The sequence below is a fragment of the Sylvia atricapilla genome, chromosome 1 (genome assembly GCF_009819655.1).
Source record: "Sylvia atricapilla isolate bSylAtr1 chromosome 1, bSylAtr1.pri, whole genome shotgun sequence".
Classification (NCBI taxonomy): Eukaryota; Metazoa; Chordata; class Aves; order Passeriformes; family Sylviidae; genus Sylvia; species Sylvia atricapilla.
The window spans coordinates 99,385,996-99,406,736 of NC_089140.1; the positions used below are offsets into that span (position 1 = coordinate 99,385,996).

The 20,741-nt window shown below is 43.6% G+C and overlaps 1 protein-coding gene across 8 annotated transcripts in view; it reads right to left on the minus strand.

The window, feature by feature from the left end:
- Positions 1-8,885: 8,885 nt before the first annotated feature.
- Positions 8,886-20,741, minus strand: part of LDLRAD4 (low density lipoprotein receptor class A domain containing 4) — a 272,480-nt gene continuing 260,624 nt past the window's right edge. For 5 of the 8 annotated variants that reach the window (XM_066328622.1, XM_066328613.1, XM_066328630.1 and 2 more), the window contains 2 exons: positions 10,833-10,886; positions 8,886-9,565 (listed from right to left, as the gene is read on the minus strand). In XM_066328622.1, the coding sequence (XP_066184719.1) occupies positions 9,023-9,565; positions 10,833-10,886 (597 nt within the window). In that variant the 3' untranslated portion in view covers positions 8,886-9,022. Of the gene's footprint in view, positions 9,566-10,832; positions 10,887-11,839; positions 12,108-20,741 lie in introns of those variants that run through there. The other 3 variants (XM_066328639.1, XM_066328657.1, XM_066328676.1) reach the window with 2 other exon arrangements.

Here is a 20,741-nt window from a genome sequence, read left to right on the forward strand (position 1 = left end):
ACTCCACACCCGGACAAACAATAAATGAATTAACAAGTGACAATCACGAAATATGCATATTTACCTGTGGTACATGCTTACTGACAGAACAGCTCAACATACAGAAGGATGTGATGATACAAGCTACCTGTAAGGGCATGATGATGCAGAACTGGCCATAAAAAAACTTAACATGCTCCTTTAAAACAAAACAAAATCAAACAAACAAAACAAACAAACCCAAAAACCCCACCCATGATCAACATTCAGACACAGGACTCCTGTGAGGGCTTTTAAAAAGGTATTTACAGACAAAGGTGTAGATGCTTCAGGTTGACAGAGAAGCAGTGAAGGACTGTGCCCCAGGGCACCATCCTCCAGCGTGATGGACTGGTTAAAAGCCCACTCAACCAGAGGAAGCCTCACCACTGACTTCACTGGCCCCGGGTAAGGCCCCCTGAGTTTTAGCACAGCGCTTTGCTGATCATCTGAAAAATCAAACCAAAATGCCATCTCCAACATCTCCCAACACCTTGCTACCTTACATCTGTGGTTAAAGCCTGGCAAGTATAAAAAAGCTACATACAGACAGGAGTATCTATGAAAGGTTAGTTGGCATCCATCTGTGAGAGGACGGGTCTGTCTTGGACCAATAAACTTTTATATCACCTACTGTCCTGGGATTGTTAGAACAAACAGTTTAGAAAAATAAGTACAACATCTGCAAGTCCCTACACTAAGAACTTCATGTTGAGTTTTCCTGAGGTATTTGCTTTACCAAAGAGCGTGCAGGGGCAGAGGAATGGAGCACCAAACACGGGGAGACGCTGGGGGAGAACCAAACTGCCAAAGGAGCCTGGCAGGAAGCTGAAGTGTCAACTTACTTCCCACACCACTTCCCGGGTTGGGTTTGAACAGGTCTAAGCATTTCTCTGTCATCTTAAATATGAACCTGGGTTAAGCCATTGCTGCCAGAAGCCAACACAGCAGCAGAGCTGCCACCTCAAAGCTCCCACTCAAGCCCTGCACTCAGCTCGCTACCAGCTGTGGCCACTCGTGCACCCTGCAAGAGCACAGGTCACCGGTGAGCCCATCCACACCCCAAGCCCAAGGACAGTCTGCAATGGCAGCATGGTGCACCAGTCGTGGGCACAGAGCAAAGGTTGGCTGTTGTCACAGAACTCTCATTGGCCTAGCTTTGACTTTGCAGGGATGGTTTGGGTCAGCTCCCACTTGTCTGAGATTCATTTCAAATCTAGGATGTGATTAAAAGATTTGAAAAGTTTTAGCCCATTTCTAAGTTAAAAAAAAAAAGGGGGGTAATAAAGGATAGTAATAAATAAATCTGCTGGAGAAGTAGTAACTAACACTGGTCCAACTCAGCAACAGCAAGGCAACAACCAATACAAGAAGCATCTAGTTGCAAGGTTAAAGCTGTGGAGGTTTTGTTTGTTTTGTGGTTTTTTCCTTTTTTTTTTTTTTAAAGTGACACATTAAAAAAAAAAGAAAAATAAAGAAAGAAATCTTTACAGCAAAGATGCATCGAATGACTAATTGCTATACACAGGCTTGTCAAAAAGGATTTGTTTAACCTTCTTCCCTTACGATATTATATTGATATTTAATAGGAAAATAAAATACATAGACTTTTTGTCATTTGTATGCATTCATTTCCAAACTTTCTTACAAAAAAAGGACCAAGCACAGATTGGCATTCACAAAGTCTATGCCGTTTTTTTGTGTTAAAATTGGTATCATCTGTACACTATCTTACAGTATTAACATCGATTTGTTTTTGTATGTTTGTCTGTTCTACCCATTGGGTAGGATATGTGCATAATATATTCAAGTTATACACAGCACCATACAAAGAAAAAAAAAAACAAAAACAAACTAGAAAAAAAGACAGACAACTGAAAAAGCACCATTTTAAGTGAGGCACAACAAAGGTGGGAGTGTAAGGCCTGATGCAAAGCCCTCTGAAGTTGGCAAGAGTCTTCCTACCAACTTCAGCAGGCTTTGGATCAGGCCCTCTTGAGTGCAAGGGGATTCCTATCTGCTCAGACCTGAACATGAGGCACCTTATTTGCTTACAAACTACGGACATGCAAACCACCTCAAAATTATATCTAATAAGGACATATTTAATTTATTAATAAACCTACCACAGCAGACAGACAAGCACAAACCAAGGAGAGAAAGGAAGAAGAAAAGAGACAGCTTTGTCACCCACGAGATTCTACACACACCATGTTGTTTCAGAAAGCTCACATATCAAACCACTTAGAGGAGCAGCAGCAGCAATATAGCAAAGAAAATAGCATCGTCTCTGGCAGTAAGTCACACGTCTGTCAAAGGGAAGGGGAAGTATACCTATGTTTCAGTTTTGTTTTTTTATCATTAATAAACATAAAAAAGGTAAGCTCTTTTATAGCAAGAAAGCAACACCAGCAATACCCAGGTTGCTTGTGCTCAGTCTAGAAACAGAAGAGACACCAGCAAGGTAGAGGTAAAAGCCAAGAGAGTTTGTGACAAAAAACAGTCCTTGATCTTCCCTTTCAAAAGCAGGAGAATTGTACTGGGTGGTTACAAAAACAGCATTAGCATCCCTGAAATACATTTAATCCCAATGACAATTTCAAGGAAACATCAGTAGGCCCCTCCACTGCATGTCTGTGGTACCAAACAGCATGGCAAAGCACTTCATCAAAACACATACACTTCACTTTTCTGGGAAGAGGCAATGAAGGTCTCATGTTGGTTTTGGAGGATGAACCTAGTGGTGATACAGCTTCTGTTTATTCCCCAGAGCTGTACCAAGAAAACTACTCTTTTTTTTGCTGGTGCAAGTGTGCCCAATGGGGCTTTTGCCAGCCCAACAACGCAATCAGAGGTGGCTGAAATGGTAATTTACATCCCTGATTACTGCAGACAGGCTGACAAACAATATATCAACTATTAAAAAATGCAACGTTTTCAATCAGCATATTCTCAAAACCTTCAACTTGAATTTTGTAATGAAACTTACAGAACAGTTTTTGGACAGGAAACCTTTCTAAGTTCAACACATCTTCACAAGGGACTTTTCCATGTTCTAAAAGGCCTCAGCAGGCCTCGGACAACTCAGGAAGACTGCCCCTTTCCAGGAACTGAAATGATTGGCACATTTGGGGCTAGTGTAGGAGAAAAGTTGTAATTGTACTGGTTGGCAAAAAGGCAACACAGTGCAGGGAAAGACCAGATATGTGTAATTAAATTATGAGTGACAGCCTTTATCTAAAAAGCAAGGATGTAATCAAAAGCCAGACTCCATCTGAACCCACTGCACAGAAGGATCACTTGGTTCTCATCATCAGCTAGGGCTGAAAAAACATGAGTTTTAGGGTACACTAAATTATATTTAGTGTACTTCCTATACTATATTTCCTTCACACTATATTTACTTCCTGTACATCCATACATGAGGTCTGCACTGGGGTTATCCCAAAGCACAAAGACTTTTCAAAGCTCACCCAAAAGGAGAGAGAGCTGTTGGATGGAAGATGCACGAGCACACCGGGTGACAGGCAAGAATTGGTACCCACTGATAAAAACACAGGCCATGACATTTACAGGACTGAAAAGCAAATATTCCTCATGCTTCCTGCTGTTTGACAAATGGCCTGCCATTGTTCCTGTGAGCACAACACAGCCATTTAGCACTCCTGGAAGGTGACCATGGAATAGCAACTAGTACAGAGAGAATCAAGGGGACAAGTTTGCACACAGGTCTGCATGCATGGACATGACTTAACAGTAGTAACCACAGAGAACCTGTGAGTAATCCTAAATACTTACAAATGTGACAGCAAGCCTATTGTTTATCCTTGGCGGGGGGGGGAAAAAGGTAAAGAAAAATATTGATGTGTATCTATTTTTCACCAACTTACTATTTTGTTTTTCTTTGCCTACAAAATCAGGTTACCTTATCTACCTTGAGTGTTCAGGGATAACATCAGAGAAAGGCTAGCAATTAATCTTCTCCAAAGCATTCAAACATTCCTTATAGATCAGAGTGTCAGTTCTAAGGTCCAATATCTCACTACCTAAAAGGGCTAGAAATGACTGCCTCAGACAGCACTGTTCCAGACAGCCTCCACACGCGGCTCTTCAGCAGGACAAGGAATTCTTCTCAATTACAAACAAGTGCATTCCTTAATAAACAATGTCATTCTGCTCCTTACCCTTCCCTGCACTCCATTCACAGAAGAAAGAAAGAACTTTCAATGACACTTTTAAAAAAAAAAAATCTATCTGCAACAAGAACATTCAGAGATCTGGCGTAACAGAAGCAGCTTCCAGCTGGGACAAACTGGTGGAAGAAGTGGGCAAGTAGTAATAAAAAGCCAAATGAAGCACAGCTTAACCCATGGTTTCTGCAGATTCCACAAGTGCAGGAATGCAAACAACTTCCTTACGAGCCATCAGGAATTTGTACATGGGGCATATGCTTGAGTTTTCACACTTCCAAGGGAAAACCATGCTGTAATAAAGTCCCATCAGCCTGACACTGGCCTAAGTTCATCAGTGACAAGACCAGAAGCAGCATAATTGGATCCTCCCTGATGAAAACATCCTATTATGCAAAGTCCTGTGAATTATGCACATGCCAAGAAAGGGATCTGAACATTGCAATGTTGGCTGGGTATCCCTCTTCAATCTCTCACTCACATCTTTTAAGCAGCATCACACTCAGTCTGCTTGTCCAACACTGAGATGAGCCCAGCCACAACTGTGCTAGACATAGGTAGAGAATTAGAGCTAAGTGCCAAGTGCTCCACTGGTAAACTGGGAGAGAAACTGGTTTTTTTCTTTTGCTAAACCCCCTAACTTTTCTAGCCCTCAAGGATAACACATAAACACCAAGGATAGGGCACATTTAGCATCAAGAAGAGAGCCATGCCAAGATACATAAGGGAAAAATTAGTCTTTGCAGGAGGACAGAGCGTACAAAACTATTTTATAAAGGTGCGTTAAAAGAAAAAATAATCTTTTAACCTGAAAATTTCTAATGTAGGGGAATCACTATTCTGAATTTTGGGAACATGAGTTACTGGGCAAAGTCAGAAGATGCAACCAGAATTGAGGCAAATATGATCCATCACATAGAAAACACCACACACTTATGACGTGGGTTTTGTGCCTGAGACACATAAACCAGAACATCAGTATGGAGGCAAAATCTATGCAATTAATGCTACCATGTTTGCAAAGATCTTTTATAATTTATACAAAGTTTCATTGAGTGGCTCTGGAGTACAGTCTATCAAGTCTGGACATTTTCAAAGCTTGTCTTCCACAAATGCTTCCTAGAATTACCTGTCCTCAGAGCTCACCAATTTCTAAGCCTGTAAAGACTGACGGTGCTACCTAATTCTGGTATTTCTCTTACCGTTCTGTTCTGTTATCAAGAGCAGATTCTCTACCACATCAACAGAAGAAAAAAACAGAAAAAACAAAATGTTACGATGTTACACTGTGAACTGCCTTCCCACTGGAGAGAACTAATATCCATCAGAAAATTGCCTATTTAGTGATAAAAGAGACCCCAAAACAGAAGATTGCAAGCTCACTTACAGCAAGGAAACTACTCACTACACTCCCAGAGCTGAGAGGTTCTGTCTGCACATTACATTTGGGAAGCAGAGCATGACATCAAGCCATTAGAGAGTGTCCAAAGGAGGGCCATGAGGATGAAGGGTCCTGAAGGGAAGCCGTATGAGGAGTGCCTGAGGTTATTCTGTTCGTCCTGCCTGGAGGACACTGAGGGAGAACTCAGTGCATTTACAACTCTCTCATGGGGAAAAGAGGAGGGCAGGCACTGAACTCCTCACTCTGTTGACTGGTGACAGGATCCTTCCTGGAAGCTGGAAGCCATGCCACAGGTGGTTTAGGTTGGGTATCAGCAAAAAGTTCTTCCCCCAGAGGGTGGTTGGGCACTCACTGGAACAGGATCCCCAGGGAGATCACAGCACCAGCCTGACAGAGTTCAAAAAGCATTTGGACAATGCTCTCAGGTACATAGTGTGACTCTTGGGGATGCTTCTGTGCAGGGTCAGGGACTGGACTCAATGATGCTGATGGGTCCTCTCCAACTCAGCATATTCTCTGATTCTAGGATGAAAAGACAAAGATGCAAGAAGAGATGCAACTATTATGTGAGCAAATACCAGGTTATTTTTAAACAACTCTTTTCTAAAGAACTGGAAAAGGCTACATTTTCCATGCAGAAAAATTTTCTCAGCCAAGAAAAATGAAGAGACAGCATACTGGACAACGTTAATGGGAAGTGCGTAAATCCACTGGCATGCAGAGAGGGCAAAAGATGGCAAAGGGCTGTTTCTAAAGAAAGTACGTTCTCAAGAACTGACTTTGAAGGCAACTTCAAGGCCCACTTTGCTGAGATCCACACATGGGGAAAGTTGGTCTTCAGCCAGCCCAAGCCCAGGGCCCAGTCCAGGTGTGCTCTGCCATGAGAATTGAGTTCCAGGTGTTCTCACCTGAAGGCTTCTCAGCTAAACAATCCTCTTTTAGGCAACAGCACAGTATCTGTGTAGGCACACACATTCTCTGGCTTAAAGGCTCACTCCTCAAGTGACAAAAGTCACTGAAGACCAAAACCAGCATTTGCTGGCTTTGTCCTCTGGTTGGGTTTTGTTTGTTTGTTGTTTTTAACTAAAAATTATGTTTATAGGTTGTTTGTAAAAATCTAATTTCACAGCTTTTATTCCCAGGAACCAGACAGTGATGAGAGCCCCAGCTGACTGAGAGCCACCTAGTCATCTTCTAAACACCTGTCCTGCGGGTCTGAGAGGAAAAAAAAAAAAAAGTGAATCCCACCATACAATCTCTATCTCTCCCTTCAATTAATACATACGATAAAAGGCAGCTTTACTCTGCATTACCAGCATGACTCAGACCAAAACAACAATTACAGAGACAAATGGAGCTGTGTATTCAGACTAACAGTTATACAAATGTTTTCTAAACTAGAATAAAATCAAATTACCTTATGAAGCAAACAAATCTACACTGAGGCCCAAAAGACACGCACGCACGCAGACACACACACACTGTTTTGGCATTAAAACTCTGCATAGATCAAAGATGCACTTCAGCTATCAGAGCCCCCCGCGAACAGAAGTCCTGCAGAAATCCAGCCTCCAGCCATGGGACCAGGGCATCCGTGCCCTTGGGGCACTCAGTGGCTGCTGCCCGCAACCAAGCACAAGGCTCAGGAAAATAGAAAAAAGTGAAAGATCTTAAAGTGAAAAGGTCTATGACACACTCATACACCTATATATTAGAAACTATTTAAGCTAAGACTCTAAAGATTCTTACTTTTAAGTCCATTTCCAAAATGCATTTTAAGTGCAATTTGTGCTTTTTCATGTGCTTGTGATGCCACTATCACCTTTTGTCAACTGAGTTCCGGTGCCACGTGCACGTCCGCATGGGAACAGCCAGTGAAGAGACACCCCACAGGCCACAACACAGGCAGCTAACAATTCCAACTACTCTCCAGGCCAGTATAGCAAAAATCAGGGCTTACAGACACTTGGTTAACATGCGAGTGACCTTCACCCATGAGCACAGTCCTGCTGGCATCATGCAGACATCATGCACCCGCCACAAGGGTTGCTGCAACAGGGCCCAGAGCAAAATGGTTTGCAGGGAGAATTCCTGGTGCTCCCACATCTCTGCCAGGGATGTGGCAGGAGCCAGCACCACTGCCACGAGTGCTCTTGGTACTGCTGCAGAAACCCCATGGCAAGGGTTTAGCCACAAGGGCCCCCTTCACTTCAACAGGATGGGCCTCCAGGACTGAACTTCAGCATCTGAAAGGATGAAATGGAGAGTGAAAACCACAACAGTCTCACATACTTCAACAGTGGTGCAGGGGGAAAACATCCCACCCGGCATTTTCGAACAATTTATTGCATAATGTCATGATATGTGACTAAATACATTTCAGGCTACAGCGAGGACCAAAAGCTCTAGAACGGTAAGAACTGGTGATACTGCATTATGAAAAGGAAAAGAATGGCAGCACTTAGAATCAATACAAATCAACACATCTGGGAATTTTAGTTTTGCCACTTAGGAAAGAAATAGTCTACACTGCAAAATAGCTAAACCGTAAGTGACAGAAAATGCTGGGATTTCGTGTTTGCCTTCTTCCATCCAAAAGTCTCCAAGACACTTCATTGATACACTGTTATCTGAATGCAAATTATTGCAAAGACAAGTGTCCCTGTATTTTTAGAATTGTAAAAGTCAAGAGATGTTAGGCTAAGTCCTGTCCCCATCTTCTAGCAAACTCTGGGGGAGGGGGCAGAGTCCTCCTGATTACTTCTAGGGCTCTATCATTATTCCACAGGTGAAACGACAACATATAGAAGAACTTCACATAAAACAGTTCCCTCATATATATTTTTTTTAAAACAGTAAGATAGTGCAACTTCTTAAAACACATTTATCACAACACAAATTAATTCCTTGCATTCATCTAAGTTCCCAACTTTATACCTTGGCACACAGAACAGGAATTTTGTTTCATATTAAAAAAATTCACACCCTGGGAGAAAAAAAAAAGCAAACTGGCCAATTCTTCCCCCATTTATCTAGCAAAACCACCTTCTTCCTTCTGCCATTCAGTGAGTATAAAACAGGCTGTACAAGCCTCATTTCTGTGCTAAGTTAACTTTTAGAATTAAATAATTGACATAGTTTATTAAAAAAAAATAATATATACCCCACCCCCCTCTCCCCTGAAACACTGCTCGTAGACAAACTGAATGGAAGTTTGTATTTCTTTCAATCTGCTTTGCATGCAATTCCCCTGAAAGGAATCAGAAACAAAGAACTGGTTTGCACGTTTGGTTTTACTCTGTTGTACCACGTGAAACGTTTTAACAACACTGTGCACCGGAGCACGGGGCTCTTCCTCCGCCGCCCTGCTCGGCTCTGCCGTCGTCAGTCCAAACGCACCCGGGCGGGTCCCTTAGACCAGGTTTCCTGGTTTCCGCTCCTGGCCTTTGCTGGGGACTATTGTGCTCTCTGAATTGTTCTGCTGAAACTGAAGTCTGCTCCCCCTCTGCGAGGAAGGAGGCATGTTGCTGTGCTGGTGATGGAAAAAAGAGGAGCCTGGGTAATGCCCCATGACCTCGCTGTACGTCGGGGGTGGTCCTTCCATCCTTCCGTTACTGCTATAGTTGGTTGCACTTATGCCCGAATTGCTGCTGGGTGGGCAGGGACCCCCATTGTACATGGAGATGTCTATCAAGTCGCTATCAAAAATGGTTCGGTTGGGCGGCGCCCTGACGGATTCCCGGTTGAGCTCCATCTGCTGCTCGGGGTCCCGGAGCTGCAGGGTGCAGGGGCCCTGGTACGGCGGGGGCTCCTCGCCGTCCGACAGGGAGATGGTCGGAGGAAGGTCGATCTCATGCTGCATGTAAGGGTAAGTGGGCTGGAAGCGACTGAAACGGTCCCGCTGCATGAAAGACGGGGTGGTAAACCTGTCCCTGGACCTGGGGGCGTACATGATCTGAAACGGGAAGAGAGACACGCGTGACTCCACGTCCGCACAAAGCACCACGGCTGCTCCAGTCCTTCCAGCACCCTGAGAAAACAGAGCGCTGCTCTTGCCACCCGTCTTGGAGCTTAAACCCAGCGGACACCGTGCACACGTGCGGCCACAGGCACGCAGGTGAACAGGCAGGAGGGGCAGGAAGGATCCAGCACCCTTGAGAACAGCTGCAGGAAGGAAGCCCAAGGCCCCACAAAGCTCCTGCTGACATTAAAACATGCCCAGCAAAAACAAATGCTTCTGTTTCTGAAACCAGGAAATGAATTCTCTCTAGTCTAGATAATTAACTAGTTCTACAACAATGTCCCAATACTGAATTTCAGCTGCAGTCTGAGCTTCCCCCTCCTACTCAGAGCTAATGCATCCCCAAAGAATTCAGATGGTCATTCTAGTACAATTTTTAAAGGCTCAGCATATCTCACACCTTCACTATCCAAGTGTATCAGGTGTCCTCCTCCCCCTCAGTTCTCAGCAAGAGCTCTGCCTCTGGGGAGAACCTACAAAGCTTCTGGATTGTGATGGAAAATATGTCCCTGGCGCATTAAACCCTGGGGAAGGACAGGCTTTACAAAAGAAAGCGTTCAAGATACTCTGTGAGGTGCTATTGCTCCTCACTTGGTCTATCCCTTGTCTGGACAGACACAGAAGCCTCTCAGATCCTGACCTCTCAGACTGCCCTTCTTTTCTTTGGATCCCTGCAGGGTCTTCAACCCCAGACCTTCACAGATGCAGGGCCAAGCACCAGGAAGTCCTGCTGCTTGTCACAGGACAGCTGGACCACTCAGAGGAATACACCCACAAATTACTGCAGAGATAAGTGATCTGTGCTAGCTGGAAAATGGGAGATACGGGTGATAGGATACGTGCTGTAAATCCAGGAAAAGTTCAGGGACAAGAGAAACTGGTCTCCCAGCTTCCAATGAATACTCAAATTACTGAGCCACTGCAGGGAAGAGACACACCTCCACCACTTACTTGTGAATGCCTACTATGACACAGGGAGTTGCTGATGGAGATGAGGTGTCAGGTAGGTAGAATTTCATCCTTTTCATAAAAGGTCTCAGGAATTTATGAAATGCATGTTAAGGCAGGCTTAGATGACAGTGTGAACTACATGAGCAAGCTTTCCTTACAAAAAATAGATGCATGTTTTTGAAAGAAACCAAATATACATTACAGAAAAAATAAAAGCTCTTGGTGAAGATAGTCAAAAATCTGTCAGTACCTCTGAAGCACCCTGGCGCGAAACCGAGCTTTCTGAGGGCCACAAGCACCCCTCCTGAAATGTGGAAGAAAACAACAAAAAAAGAAAAATTAATAGATCACATCACCATTCTGCCTCATTATCACAGCTCTTACCAGCAGTCATCTTCTAAGGACTGGCTGTCTCCAGGAGCTAAACAAGCAACATTCCACCCTTTTCTTTCCAAAACACGAGCAAAGAGCAGCTCTGCTCCCAAGCAAGTCAAGTTTGGTCCATTTTGCAAGTGCCCAGATGTCACCCACAGCACCCAGCCCCACAGGCCATAAGGATGCAGCAAGCTGGTGGTGGCTGAGTGTGGCAACACATGGAGATGACAGGAGACACCTCAGCACCTGAGTGCTGAGCAGGTACCTGTCACCTCCCAAACCAGCAAGGGTGGCAGGTCTGACAAAGGTCTGCCAGCCAGGATCCCAATTACACACAGGCAAAACAGTTCTCAACAAAACCTGGCGTCTGTAATCTCGGTGAAGTGACAGACATACTAAGCCCAGGGATAATCTGGTCAAAACTGCCAGTTACCCAATTCCCACCATAAACAGTAGTTAAAACAGCTGAGGTTTCAGCCCCTTTTTTCAACCACTTCTCCAACCACCTTCTCAGGTCAAAATATTTTCTCTCTCATGTCTTGAAATGACATCGTACCAGCACTCAAGGCAGAATAAAAGGGTGAAGAACAGTATGTCAATAAGGGAAAATAGCTTGAAGTGTTTAATTATTTATTTTTCTTCTCAATTAATTGTTTAGAGTAGCAGTAACTCCTGTAATGAATTTATTTTACTGGAAAATTTTGAGGCTGAAAAGAACATATCAGAGCAGCTATAAAGCACAGAACTTCAATCTTGGTGCACAAAGAGAAAATGAAAATATTGTATAGTCATGACTATTTTCTTGATGCTAATTCAAGTTTTACAGACATAAGAAATTTCAGGAACTGGAAGGAAAATGCACACTGTCCCCAAAAGCATTACCATGTATAGACTGCTTCCAAATCTTACTGTACTGCTTCTTCTCACCATAGCATCTTTCAACATATTTCAGAGGTAAAAATAGACCCAACGAGATGTTCATCATGACACTCAGAGACCAAAAGCCGTCTGTGATCTTGTCAGGAGAGTCCAGCACAGAAGAAAGCTGCTCTAGGAGGACTCTCCCACAGGATTCAGCTGCTAAGGGAAACGCTTTGAATAGCAAAGCTGGTACACTTCTCTTCTGTAGCTTTAGAGAGCAAAGATAGAGGCTGACAATTGCAATTATTTACAACTTCCCCAAGTATTCCCCTTTGCAAAGACACAAAAGACAGATCTTATGCAGATTCAGATATTTCAGTGCCTAGACAAGGTTCTGTCAGAAATTGTAACTGTGGAACTCTATATGTACACGTATGTACATACACACAAATTCCTTTCCATCTCTTCAGCACCCAGGTGCCCTCATTTTGAAATATCTGAGGGTACGTTTGCACAATTGAAGGCAATCAGGTTATCGGAAGTGGACCCAACAGGCTCCAAACCCATTGCAACTGTTGGTAAAACATATTAGTCAAATCTAAAGTTCTTGATTAACTGCTCCTGAGTTACAGGCTGAGAAGAGAGGATAAAAAGGCAAAACCAACAAGCCAACCCAGAAAGAAATAAAATCTACCTCCACCACTCACATCCCTTAAACTTCCTCATGAAACGGAGTTGCTGATGAGGACATGGAAACTACTTCCATCCTAGGGCCCATCTCCCCAAAGGCAAGAGGGTAAGACGAGCTGAGAGAGATGGTGCAGCATATGGAGAAAAACTCCTTGCATGGAGATGGAACAGGACCTGCTCACTGAGCCAAGACTCCCAGATCTGCTACCAGCCATGCCTAACAAAAATAACTTGGTAAAAGAGAGGAGTTGCCTGTTACTTCTCCTGCTGATGCCTGAATCCCACAACAATCAAAGGCTCTGCCTGGAGGCACTGCAGCTGCTCCACAGGGATCCCACAGAGTGTAACCAGGGCACTTGGGATAGTCACACCAAGATGAGAACAAAGGAGCCCAAAGCTCTCCCCATGCTGGGATAACTACTTGACAAGATAAACAGCTTGGGATGCAGTTGAACTCTGAGGCTGTGAGATCCTTAGGATGCAGGGATATGTAACAATATCGTTCCTGTGACAGTATGTCTTAGAGTTCATCTGTAGCTCCTCCCTTCCCTATGGTTGCCCCCAGAGATAGCAGCAGACTGAATAAATAATATGGCAGCAGCCAACCCCCAGCAAGATCTCTATCCCAGGAGTCAGAAGAATTCCCCAAGCAGATGGCTGGGTAACATGCACTCAGCATGCCCACACTCAGAAAATACCAGGCTCACACACGTGCAGACCAACCTCACCATGCTTGGTCCAACAACAGAATTATCTCCTCACCAAGGCTAGACTAACTGATCCAACAAAGAATTTCTGCCCTCCTGAAATCACTTCATGTACCTCAGGAGACTTACCACCTACCTTTCCCGAGTCTTTAATTAAGGGAAATTCCCCCTTCCCTGCATTGGGTAGATACCACCTAACCCTAGGGTTAGTCCCCACCAACTACACTGATCTCAGGGTGATGGTAAGAGGTGGAGATGAGAAGAAAGTGTTGTAGAAGAAAAATATCCCCATGACTACATCACTCCACCCCGACACAGATTTACAAAACAATGTGCTGGGACCACCCTGACCAATCTGGGATGACTTCTACTGAGAGAAAGTATTAGCTCTTGCTCCCTGCTTGTCCCTGTGCTTACAGACCTTCCTCTGAAAGCTAAAATGCTACCCCTGTGCTCGTATCAGTGAAAATCAGATGAGAACTGAGAGCATTTGTATTTATATTAGGGATTTGTACAAGTAGTTATCAGGTATGTGCAAACAAGGCTAAACCTGAGCAAATGCAATTTACCCATATTTTGATGAGGGCAGTACCTCATTTACCTGCTTCTCATAGACTTGTCAATAGCTAGGCCACCTCAACTTGCTCCTTGTTCAAGAGACTTCAGGCATGAGCTTCAATACTTGAAAGGAACAGGGAGAGAAAACTTATGCATTCATTCCCTATAGTGTATTCATTTTTAACATTGTTAGGCTTTGGAATGAAAATCCTAGCACCTACTAATAACACCAAGCAGAAAAAAACCTTAGGGATCCACCTATGTCTTTTGCTGACCACTGCCATTTCTGGCTTTCACCGTAATTTACAGAAATTAACTTTGTGATTAGGTTTTGAAATAGCAGCATCATTTAATAAATCCAGCTGAGTGATTACTTAATTATCTCATGGTGATGATAATTTAACTCAATATTTAGCGCTTAGGAGGCTCCATAAGCCTAGGATAATTTACTATTTCAAATTTTACAAAGCTTTAGAGCTTCTAGATTAAATAGTATAGGAAGAAGACTTTTTGAGGACATTTTTAAACCCTGGAGCACACATTGTCATCCCACTGTCTCAGCTGAGCACCAGCTCATTGACAGCCAGCAGGAAAGACTTTTACCAGAAGAATGATTTTTAACTCAGGAGAAACTACAGACAAAAAAATTACACTCAGCAAAAAGTTTTCCTCAAACTGTAATACAGCAAAAGGATCCCTGTGCTTGTTATAGCTGGGATAAAGTTAATTTTCTACATAGCAGCAAGTATGTTTTGGATTTGTGAGGAAAACAGTGCTGACAACCCAGAGATATTTTCATTATTGTTGAATGGTGTTTACACAAGAGTCAGTCCTTCCCTGCTCCCTACCTCGCCCCACCAGTGAGAGGGCTGGGGGTGCACAAGGAGCTGGGAGGGGACACAGCTTGGACAGCTGACCCCACTGACCAAAGGGACATTCCAGACCATATGGCATCATGATCAGTATGTAGGGCCAGGGGAAGAAGGAAAGGGGGACTTTGCTCTTGCTCCCGTTCATCTTTGCAAGTCACTGTTACATACCATGGAGCACGGATGTCGTGGCAATGGATGGACACGTGTCTGCCCCTGGGAAGTGGGGAAGCTTTCCCTACTAAACTGTCTTGATCTCACTTTTACCCTCCTGATTCTCTCCCCTAGCCTGCTGGGAGCAAGTGGCTGTGTCGTGCTTAGTTGCCAGCGGGGTTAAACCATGACAATCCCATATAATCCAAACTTTTCTTTTTTTGATGACTGTTAAGGAGATTTACAGGCTTTCTCTACTACTAAGTTTCTGCAAAATAGAACTCTGCCGGAAACTATGTTTTCTGAGAAACAAAAGTCAGTTTTTCACTTTCTAAAATGCATTACAATTATTAAGAAGGTCCCGCCTTTCCCCTTAACACAGATCTTTATTTTATTTTTGTACAAAAACGTACCCCTACATACATATACACACATTTCTTTTGCAAGTGAAATGTTCCAGACAGCAGTGTAGTTTCTGATTTTGGCCCTAGGTGGTACCTTTACAACACCACATTAAAGCCGTGGCTTGCTGAAAACACTCCAGGAAGGCACAGGGGCTCATTCCACCCTGTATCTTCCTGGGTGACAGAGACCAGCACAGCTTTGAAGATAGCAACAAACACAAGCAAAACAACTCTTGTGCCGTCCCCAACAGAATGATGAGTATTCCAGGAGGATGGCTGGTTCCTTTAAAAGCTATTCCTCACGGCAGGAAAGGTGACACTGTCTAAAAGCAGTGCACAGTACCAAGCAGAAGTATTAGAGAATTACTGAGAGTGCCAGATCTCTCACACATAATCTGCCTCCCTACACTTACTGCAATTATTCCTGTTACTTAATGCTTTAAAACTTTTATTTCCCCAACTTCACAGGACTCCATCACTTAAAGTAATCTTCATTTCATTCAGCTGAAAGGAGTAAAGTACTATTATCCTTCCTCCTTTGTTTGGAGATGAAGCAAGTTGCCCAAGGTGACACACTGAGTCAGGTGCCACGCAAAGCCAGTGCTCCTTGCTTCTAGTCCTACCTGCAGACTTCATGGACAATCCTGCCCTTATTAAACATATAACGACTTTACTGTGGGAGACTTCAAAGAGCAGCAGCCGAGCTTGCTGTCCCTCTTGGCAGCACTCCATGAGGAGAGGCGAGCCCATGTCCCTCAAGGAGACAGCAGGAGAATGCAGTGCACATCCAGGCCCTGCCAAATGATGACTGGTACAAACAAAAAGATTTGGCAGAGCAGGGTGGTCTACAGCACTCACACGCTCTCCTGGCTGTAGACTGGGTTCTTGTTCCCAGTGGGATTTTCTTTCTTTTGCATATGTCAGTAAGAAAAAGAGAATGAGTGGCCCAGGGACACCAGCAGGGAACAGACAGAATAATGCCAATGCCAGTAGGAAATAATTTAGAAGACCAGCAGGAAAGACTAACATTTGAAATTACTGACAAATCCCTGAGCTGTCAATATTATTGAGTATTTTCTGTCACCCTCCTGACATTCCCCTTTTATTCTGAAATAGCTGGTACAGGGCAGAGGGGTGTGTTTTTTACAGCTGTGCTCCTGGAGCTTGGCATTCAAGACTGGCATTCCCAACACAGGGTCTAATGCAACCTGACTAGGCTGAGCAGCAATGCTGCCCTCAGCGCTGGGAGGCAGGGGCTGGTCAGGGCAAGCATCTTGTGTGATGGATACAAGGATTTGCTGCCAGGAGTAGGCCTGGGGCAGTCCAAGTGTTCAGCACTCATTCAACATCTACTCTATAAAAGACAACAATGCAAAGACACCAGGATAGGGAAAAGGAATGAAATTAGGAACATCAGAAGCTCATTAAGTACCTCTCTGTAAATCAGTTAATCACCTTCCCCTCAATGTCCCCGTGGAAATCACTGGTGATGACATTAAGAGTTAATCATTGGGAAGCAAGATTTATCTTTGTTTTGCCCCAGCAAACAGCAGAGCACCACAGCAGCAGCTCAGCTGCAGCTACCTACGTTCCAGCGGGATGCTTTTGGTTACCAGCAACAGTCCCCTCCTGACACAAGGTCAACAAAGGCACAGCCAGCAACACTGATCTCCCCTTGGGTACCAGACACTCATACCCTGTGCACAGATGTGCCCTTCCAAGGCTGCCACATGGCTCTGCCCCAAAATCCCCCAGCACTGCCAGTAGCATCAGTTGCTTCCACACAAGAGGCTCTGTTGTTTCAAAGTGAAGCAGCCCCTGGGCATGCTCCTGGTGTACTTTTGTATCCCTCTCAGGTGTTCTGCAACCCCTGATTTGCTCCCAGCTGTGAAGCCCAACACTGCTGATGGATAAGCCAGCAGCAAGAAATGTTCAGTATTTTATCCATTGTGATACAGACACTGTTCAGCACCTTGCAGGCTCACACCAACATGATTATCACTCAGCATCTTCCCACCTCTCGTAATTATGACCCCAAAACTCTTATTTCTGCTAATGTTAAAACAGGGTTGGAATGTTTAATAGCCTCACTAGGAGAGGGCAGGCTTGCCATGAGAGGCCAGGCAGCATCCTCAGCACTACAGAAGCACCCACTGCTCCTGAGCACATGGTGTTTGTCCTGCCCTTGGCTGTGATCTGCTTAAGGCCTTGTCCCAATAACCAAGGTAATAAAATACCAAATACCAGGGGAAAGACTGGAAGGTGACACCTCAGAGGAATGAAAAGAAAAATAAAGAAAAAATATAAATATGAACTGGTGGACATATAAAAAAGTGTATTTAAAGAACAGGCACATAACAACAACATTTAGCATGCACTTGCCAAAGAGCAGCCTTTTTTTTCCTAAGACTGGTTCTTTTTCTGCCCTTCAAACATTACTTCAAACATTAATTAACACTTGTGATTGCAGTGATTCAGTCTTTTCATTATTTGAATTTCTGACTTGGCCTGGAAGTTGAAATTCTCACTATCATCCTCTTTTATTTTTATTTGAGGGTGTTTGTTCAGAGGTTTTTTTGTTTGTATGACCATGAAGAAGTTAAAGCAGAAAAAGAAATCCACTAATATCTTTTATTTCATTCTTTCTGATGCCTAACCCACGAGTTTTACAGGTGTGAGGCTGGTAATAAAGGCAGTAGATAATTTACCTGATTATTCCTATTACGCTCTTTAGAAGAACCAGAACAAGAGAGATCACTTGTTCAATAACTGGTCTTTACAAGGCCAGAAACCTGTGTACTTCAGCCACCACCTAGCTGGTGGAAGGCAAGATTATCTAGAAATAGAACAGGCTTAAAGAAAACTCAAGGCAACAAAAGGACAAAAAAAAGAAAAAAGCCCCATCTGAACAGGAAAGGTTGGATTCTACATTTTGATACACCTCTGCTACCTCAGTTACATGAAAGGGTGTTCACTGTGCTCACTTCAGAGTTCACTACAAAAATAGCCAACAGTCAAATAATTTTCTTTACCATTTTCTTTCAAGAAACATGTCTGAACTTCCTCTATTTCTATTAACTATTTCTCTACCACAAGAAGACATAAGTCACAATAATATTTTCTTCAGACATTAGTAGCTAACAAACATTTATATGTTTTCAGAGTCTATATGCCATTAAAAAATATCCCCTTGCAAGAAAATCCACTTGGGTAGCAAGTGCATGCAGAACAAGGCCTCCCTGGTAGAAAAAATGAATTTTAGAAGTGTATAACCTGCATCTCACCACTCACACTATCTATTATCTCGTGCAAGTCACTCCATTGTGGACAATGAGACCAGACTGGTCATTTGCAGCTTCTCACCACAGAGCACTTACTTTAGTTTTCTGACCCTCATTCTCTACACATTGCTTTTAAGGTTTGCACTGTACAGTTTCTATCAGGATTTCCTTCTAACACCTAAGACAAAGGAAATTTCAAAGTTTTTGACATCTGAACTCAGAGACCTCTAAATACCCATTCCCCACAAGTACGACCTTCTTCTAAGAAGAGCTGCAGCTCATCAGAAATTCAGATGAGTAATAGTGATGACAAACCTATACCAAAGGCTTTCAGAAGAATTAGTAACTGGTTCTTGCCATCCCCTCAATTCTCATGAAGTGCTCACTTGGCTGTCATTATCGTTACTTATAATGGTGACATCAAACTGAAACTGAGTCAGTGTTTTAAAAATGATTTAAGATCAGTTCTGGGTACTAAAGCAGCTCCCTGCTGCCACACTACATGTTCTTCCTCACAAGAAGGTGTAGTGTTCTCCCTTGTGCCCAAGAGGAAAAAAAAACCCCACCACTTCCTCTTATAACAGACAACAGTAATGAACCATACAAAGGAAATAATGGGTTATTTCATGCATTTGACAGCTTACTACAGTTTAAAGATTTGTGAAGATTAAAATACATTTCATTTATCTCAAACTATTTCATTTTAGGCATCTGCAGCAATTACAGCTAACGTTTTTCAGACAGAGTTGTGGTTCTCGAATTACAGTGTCCATTTCAAAGCAACATTTAAATTAATCTAGTCAATTTTTCCAGTCAAGTCCAGGAGGTTAAGGTTTGACAAGTTCCAGTTTCATCTGTAACCAAATTAGAGCTAAGCATTTGTACACTACTGAAGTGCCAGGCAATGAGGCAGCCTCTTCTTGAGGAGACAGCTCCTTTCCTCCCCCAGCAGCCTCCAAGGAAAGAGCAATTTAGCCCAGCAAAATGGCACAGGTGACGTACTAAGAGAGCTTTGAGGACCCTGCATTGTCACACTGTACAGCTTTTGGGGGGAGCTGCCAACCGCCAGGATTGCCAGGGAGGCAGCTCCACCGCAGCCACTGTGGCATCTCTGCCTCCTTCCCTGTCAGTGCTGCTGAAATCTATCTGTAACAAAAAGAGCAAAAGCAAAAAGCTAGCAATTAGTGTTCAGCCAGAGCCATCCCCTGAGGCCTCTCACCATCACCTTGGCAGCTCCCTACGGAGCACAAAGAGGGAAGAAACATAAGACTGGAATGGATAAAAAGGTGAGACTGTGGAGTTAGAACTGGTGTAAACCACTATGAGATCACATCTCTCAGTTACAGTCCAACTTTTTTTGATAGCAAACCGAAGCTGTGAACTTAACACTGTAACCAGGAGTTCAATGCATCAAAAGGTGACTTCATACATGCCCAGCGCTGTCAGCAAAGACGCCAAGGGCACCACTCTAGGAAAAGCACATCAGAAGAAAGGACCTCCCTGCAACACCACAGGACATTGCATGGCCTGTGGGGGCTATCCCAAAGCCAGGGACACACTGTGGTTAACCCTCACAAGGGAGCAAAGCATCTCACCCGGCAAACTCCTGGCTCATAAGGCCAATTAGGTGCCCACTTACTGTTGGGCTGACTAAACACAATCTTAACAAGTACTGACTGAGATTCCATCTTAAGCCTATTTAACTCTGTAACAACCCATCTTAAGCATTTCAGGTCCTTAGAGAGATCCCTTTCCTAGTCTCTTCTTGCTGTTTTAGTGAAACAAACATTACATTTTCCTGGGTGCTACAGTACAGCTGCTCTGTGCTGTGACACCTGGGCCCTTACTAGGACAGTGGTTTTGATCCAGTGAACAGCCATGGCAGCTTCACGGAACAGTAACAGCAGTAAAACTCCAGGGTATCAGACGATACATAGAAAGTGTATTTCGAATCTTTGCACGCCAGCTACTCTCCATTCATTCCCCTTCCACACTTCCCTCTCAAATTATAGCAGCAGCAAACACAATGTCATACTTAAGCCTCCAAATGCAAAATTAATATAGGCTACATAAAACACAGTAGGGTCTAAAAAAATTGAAGCCACTGTACCTTAAATTTGTACTCCAAATTTGTTTTCTACTGACAAATACAACTTTGGCAAAAGACCCAACTGTAGGGAGTATTAAAAGTGATATCAGAAGTTTTTCCAGCAGTTGCCTGTACCAAAGCTCTTTGGGAGGCTTTGCTGCAGGCTCATGCA